This window comes from Glycine max, chromosome 15, assembly GCF_000004515.6.
Source record: "Glycine max cultivar Williams 82 chromosome 15, Glycine_max_v4.0, whole genome shotgun sequence".
Taxonomy (NCBI): domain Eukaryota; kingdom Viridiplantae; phylum Streptophyta; class Magnoliopsida; order Fabales; family Fabaceae; genus Glycine; species Glycine max.
In genome coordinates this window covers 9,366,386-9,373,625 of record NC_038251.2, presented here as the reverse complement: position 1 = coordinate 9,373,625, position 7,240 = coordinate 9,366,386, and the positions used below count along the sequence as shown (strand labels likewise).

General features: G+C 25.3%; 1 protein-coding gene across 1 annotated transcript; it reads right to left on the bottom strand.

Moving 5' to 3' along the window:
• Positions 1–1,144: 1,144 nt before the first annotated feature.
• Positions 1,145–1,898, bottom strand: LOC100812966 (hydrophobic seed protein-like). Its single transcript, XM_003546218.4, has one exon. The coding sequence runs from the start codon at positions 1,841–1,843 to the stop codon at positions 1,454–1,456; it is 390 nt and encodes a 129-aa protein (XP_003546266.1). The 5' UTR covers positions 1,844–1,898; the 3' UTR covers positions 1,145–1,453.
• Between the last annotated feature and the right edge of the window lie 5,342 nt (positions 1,899–7,240).

Sequence of the window (7,240 nt, the reverse complement as noted above, 5' to 3'; positions counted from 1 at the left end):
TATCTTTTAATATTGAGTTTGCTAAATAAAATAAACAAATGTTTATTAAATACAATATATATAATTATTACATTTATTAAATATAATTGTTTTTGTTTTGCTCTTATTAATTTTATAATTGTTTTAATTTTAATTCCTACAAATTATTTGATTTGTTATTAGTCCTTGACGTTTTTGTTGGCGTAATACTTGATGATGTCAGGAACCATTAGTCCGTGCCAAAAATCATTAGAAAAATTTAACGGCAAAGCCTAACAAAAAAATGAATTCTAAAGAGCCATTAACTAATTTTTTTTACCAGGACTATAATAAAATAATAAGTAAATTACAAAGAACAAAAGTATATATTTAAGTATATATATATATATATATATATATATATATATATATATATATATATATATATTAATCTTTAAATCATAAAGTTACTTTCTATTGATCGTGGACTTTTTTTTATGAAGGCTTAATTTAGGCATGACACTTTTTGTTAATCCTACAAATTCATTTTGGATCGTTGAGTTGTAACTACTACATTTTTTTTCGTCACAAATAAATTGTTATAACTACTACTTTTATTATTTTCCTATAAAAATAAGATATAAAGAAATTAATTAATTTAGGCACAACGCCTTGTTATTTCTCTCATTTCAAGTGGGAACGTCCAAGTTGTGACAACTTTATATTCTCAATTTGTGGGGAATGGTTTTCATTCTTCTAAATGTGTACCTCACAGTTTATCAATAAGTTAATTAGAAACTGGCTTGTTCTGGTTCAGCAGATTGATTTACCCGTACCTCATCTTTAAGGGGCCGGGAGTAATTTTTGTGCAGATAGGTTAGCTAACTTTGCCATACAGAACTTTACCAAAAACATAATTAAGAAGCTTTGTTCATACAAAAATATGGGCTCTTTTGCTGGTATACTTTGCCTCGCTTTTGTTCAGATGTTTTTTTTATCAGATCTTATAATCATGAACTGGAATTACGATAAATATATGTCTTCTTTTTTCTAATTAATTAAAGATATTAAAATATCAGCAAACCGATTTTAATTTTATCACAAGATCGATATTCCTGTCTATTTTTGCCACCTTATACATAAAGAAAATACGAAAGTGAAAAGAAAGACAGAGAGAAGGAATCACTTGTTGAACAAAGGACTTTTATTGAACAACTTTCACTGAAATACGATATACAAAGATAGCGAGGAGGAAGATAAGATCCCCATCCACGAGAACAACAACAACATTACGTAACCTGTATTTGTATAGAAATATTTATTTATTTATTTATTATTATTCTTATACATGGAGGTTAATTTATTGGTAATATTATAGTGCCCACTATATATATGTAGCAGGCACGAAGGGTATAACGTCCTTAACTTTAAACACAGACAAACAAACACCATGATACGAAGTAATATGGTGATTAGTGCCATACATATTCTGTTCTTAGGTTCGGGGGCAAGTGGCGTTTGACGGGTAGCTTGGTCCACAGGCGTTTAATATTAACTGCAAATTAAGGTCAAGGTTTACTATTCCGAGGACCCTGAGTTGGATGCAAAGGCACACAGAGGCTTCAAGGTCAACAAGATCAGCGATGAGGGCACAACAATCATCCGCGGGAGACCCGTCTAAAATATTGAGGCAAACACTCAGATCCGGACAACTAGGTCCTGACGGTGGTGGTGGTGACAATGATGGTGGTGGTGGTGTAAAAGGAGCAGGGACGTAACAAGGTGGGGGCGGTGGATCGTAGTGGCTGCTGGAGCTAACCATGGAAATGAAAAGGATGTTGATGGAGAGGAGAAGGGCAACGGATGCAACAACCTTGGATCCCATTTTTCAAAACAGTTTGTCTCTTGAAAGCTTAATTGGTGAACAAGTGCTTTTGTTGTCTAACTGAAGTTTGGGATACAATTTATAGGCCAGGGATGCGTGTGTTTTTACGTGAAGCTTTCAAATTTCTTAAGTTTAATTAATGCTTCTTTGGTTGATCTAAAAAAAAATGTACCTAGCTAGCTAGTATCCTTAAAGTCTGAAATGAGACCATACTTCTTCTTTGGCACCAGAAAACAATGCAAACAACGCAACTAGAGGATGAAAATGGAGATTTCTTGAAACATCTCTCGATGATTATTCGACTTTTTAGTACATGTTTTTACCACTAATATTAATTCAGACATTGTCTATTTGATTAATTTAGGTCAATTTGTGGGAAATCATTATGGACAACGAAGCTATTCTTCCAAATTAAATCTATTGATACAACTGTATTTTTAACAGAATAAGATGCAATAATTGAGTGAAAATAAAATTCACTACGTATACGATTGAATTTTAGCCATTTAAAAAATTTGAATTTAATATGTGTATGGAGTGGCATTCAAAATTAAAATTAAAAAATATATAATTCGTAAATATAATTTGAATTTTTTTATAAATTAAGTAAAAACAATTAATTCTTAATCTAGATTGAAAATTACTAAGTGTTTATTTGATAGATTACTAAAATAACATGAAGCATTTTATTTTATAATTAGGGTATTTTAAACGATAATAGAGTTGAATGTGTAAATAAAAAAAATTAAAATATATTTTTAATTCTTAATTAAATGTATGGCAAATTTTAGTTTAAATCTTTCAAAACACAAACACACACAATTAGAAGTATGACTAATTATAGTTTCAATCTTTAAAAAAGAAAACACACACACATGTGCATATATGCAAACACAAACATGTTAGAAAATATCAAATTATATGGTTATAACTTAAACAAAATTACATCATGTAATAACTTGATATAAAAATGTGATTTTTATTGATTCAATAGTTGGATTATATTTATATATTATTAACATTATTTGTATAAAATTTTGTCAAAATTGAATATCAATAAATATGTAATCGAATGATTTATATTTTAATATATTTTAAAAAAATTATACTATATTAATTTTAATTTATATGAACGAGATAACAAAATTAATTTAAATTTATCATATTTAAAATGACTAATAAACATTTAAAATATTAAAATAGATTACACCAGACGAATGAAACCAAATAAAATATAATAAATGGATTATCCAGTCTTATATTATATACACAAAATATACAACTTAGAAAGTGAGAAGATTTTAACTCTTTTTACTCTCTCAATTAGAAATTTTGACTATTATCTCTTTTCACAACTTTAGAGGTGCATTTCTGATCTCACACATTATACTTGAAACCAACAAAAGGATACCTCTCTAATTTATCTCAAACTACTGACACTTTATCTTTATTTGTATATTTGATTATTGTAACCGCTTATCTTAATTTTTAATCTACCCTTTTCTTATCTCTATTTATAAATTGCATTCTAATAATTTTTTAAAATATTGTTACTAATTAAAAATAATCTTATTTTACAAATTAAATTATTAACTTTATATCATAAATTTAATTTATAATTAAAATATTTAGTTATTAAATTTTAATTAGAATATAATATATACTAAAATATATTTATTTATTTTAAATTTTTTTATTTTAATTATGTAACTAAATATTTATAATATATAATACCCTAACTAAAATAAGTATTTTAGTTATATTTGTTTGCGTTTCATCATACACTACACAAACAAGCAGTGAGGCTCAGATTTAAACATATTAACCTAGCTAACACCTAAAAATTTACTTTGAATGGTCCATGAGGACCATGACAATGTCATAATTGTGATAATGTGTCATAATTCAACTTTGAATGTATATTCATGACCTTCCTTTTAAAAGTTACATAAAATTATTAAATTGGCATTCAAAGATTTAGAATATTAATTTAGTTTGTCAATAAGAAATTTAAACCATCTACTTATACAATATAAATAAGAAAAATAACTTTTATATTGAGACTCTCACTCTCCTAACTTTTAATTATAAATTTTAAAATATGTAAAATATTTTAATATTAAGTTAATTATTTACATTTTTTGGGTCATCATGAGTCCATAACATTGATATAATGAATTTTATTGATGATTAATATTTTTGAAAAAACCTCACTAATTACTTTAGGATTTTTTTTTTAATTATATATTTTTTTTCATTCACGAGGTTGAAATTTAAAATATTAAAGAATCTGAACCTAATACCACACGGATTGATAACGTGTTGATAATCTTATATAATTACAATTTAAATTATTCATTAAATCCAAAATATAATTTAATATCGTAATTATAATATATTTATATATTAAAATATTTCTTATAAACATTAATTATATAAAAAATACACATTGAGCATGTGAAGGCACCTACGTACTATATACTAAAATACTAGTTATTCTTAAAAATGATATAACTTTATGACATGTCTTCTTCATTTTATGACACGTCTTTTAATTTTTATATGAATTAAAATTAATATTTTATGTTAATATAAGTTATTAAATTAAATTAAATAATATACAACGTGCAGAGTGAGACATTCCCTCTTTAAACTATCTCATTTAAATATTATCAATATTCTCTTCTTTCCCTCCTATTTATGAATGTGCGCGCATAACAAAATTTTCTTCCAACCATTTCAATTATCAGTTGTTTATATTTATTTGTATACTTGATTTTTTCAATTGTCCATCCCTTTCAATATATACTCTATTATATCTTTATCTCTAAATGGAATTTCTATAAAAATAAAAAAAACGATATATAGTTAAAAATAATCTCGCCACAATTTAAATTTTCATTGTAAATCCATAATATAACTTTTATACTCAGATATATTTGTTTATTATAATTTTAATAATGACATAAGTTATAAATTAAAAAATTATTCATTATGAATTTTAATTTCATAAAAATAAACATTTCTCTTATACACACTAAAGTACTAGTTATTCTTGAAAACGAATATTTCTTTTATGTAAAATTCTTCATATAATCTCATGCCTTCTTCAATATAGTAGCATAAGTCTTATAATTTTTATATTAAATAAAATTAATATTTTCAATAAATATTTATTAAATTAAATAATACTTTTTTATTTATACTTTAATTAATATTTATTTTTTAATCAAAATTCAGCATAACGAGATATTTACAATTTAATATTAAAATAATATACACTAATTAACATAAAAATTAAGATTTTCTTAAAAAACTTTAACTAATTATTTTTCAAATTATATTTTTATTATCGATAAAATAATTATCTATGAATTAAATTTATATTATAATGTTTTCATTTCTATACTATACATATAACTAATTATTTACAAATTATACTCATACATTAGATAGGATACTTTCTAGTAGTTAAAATAAATATTAATTTAGTTCCGGTTAAATGTATATTTAAATGCCAATTTAAGCCCTAATTTGCATGGTTTCGTTTTTATAAATGCATAAAAGTGCTCTTAAGAGTATATAAACATTTTAAAAAATTAATATTTTTCTAAAATAGCACTAATCTTTTTTTCTATATTTTACAAAATTTAAATAAAAATAAAAAAATTCATGCGGCAGCATAAAAAAGGATTTTAAATGTTGTTGGCTTGTTGCATACAATTTTAGACTACCAGCTAGTATCTAACCACGTCAATTTGTAAACAGGAAATTAGCTTTAACTTTTTTTTTTTTTAGTGGAAATTTGCTTTAACCTTAAGGAATGGGCTTTCCTTTTAATGAAAGTCAACTATTTCATCTAACTATATATAGATGCCCTATTTGAATTAATAAATGGTCAAAAGTATATAAAAAAAGTAATCATTTCATTAATTAGATTGAAATATTCATAGTTGAGGTTAGAAGATCAACTGGAAATGAAAACTGAGCAGGATGGGCATAAGTAGTAGCCTTCCCACTATCTGTTCCATTGGATAAATATCTGCCAACTTGTGTTTGCTTTCATAGCTGGGCAATACCCAATAGATTTTTTTAATGTCTGTGAGTGTATATTGATATTAACTCATTAAAAATTTTAAAAAATTCTTTAACCATAATTTTTAGTTATTCTTACAATTTTTAAAAATAATTCAAAGGGGAAAAAAATTAAAACAACACAAATATTCTACACAAATATACTAATCAAAATAATTCAATTCAGAAACTAATTAAATTCAATTAATTTTACTATAATGTATACCCATGGGATGATTACCTTATTACTCAATTCGACAATCCCGCCACGTTTATTAACGAGTATGGATATATCTATTTAAATTACACGTGAATAACTATTTTAACTATCTATTTTCTATGCTTAATGGATTTTATATACATGTATCCATGGGTATGAATATCTTTTATTCTTACATGCACAAATATATATATATATATATATATATATATATATATATATATATATTATTTAATATATAACAATAAAAAACCTCATTTTTATATTTACATTAATAATTAAGGGGTAAAATAAAGTTTAAAAATTAACAATAATTTGCACAATGAGATAACCTTTTTTAATATATTGATGTATTAGAGTGTTTTTTTTTTCTTGATCGGTAAATCAAAAATGAATAAAATTATGTAAAATATAGTTAGTAGGGGGCGCCAGAAGCAACATCCTGTACCGCCATGGCAGAGAAAAAAGAAAAACACGTGCCATCACCAACAGCATGGGTTACCAAAACATTTGAGATACAATATAATCCTAAATGCAACATAACCAATGCTCCCAACACGTATACAACGAAAGAGATAAATGGCAACCAATAGAAAGTTAGAAACCATGCAGTGTACTCAAAGACTCCATCTTCTTTTCCATGCCCGACTATCAAAGTTAAGTTGATTTTCCTTCGTAGACCCAACTTTTCTTTATAATAATATTATTTTTTTCCTATTTACTATAATTAGGTGACAACTCCATTTAATTTCTTTCCTTTAACATCTGCTGCGAATCCGGTCCCGACACTACATATATAATTATCCATTGTTTAAATGACTTGCGGCAACATGGAACATAAAGTCTCTAATTACCCTTTGCCAATGCTACACAAAGTAGGCAACTTCAATACAACTTATCACCTACCAACCTGTTGAGCATGCAACCACAAACCTACATAATGTATTGACAAATCATGAATAAAACAATGAGAGATATATGTGAGTTATTGTAAACTTTTGGTATTTATCTTTAATTATTAGGTATATAAAAAAAGAAGACTATTAATGTTTTGGCCTTATAACCACATAAAATATGATATAGATCCAGAGCCCCTATATATA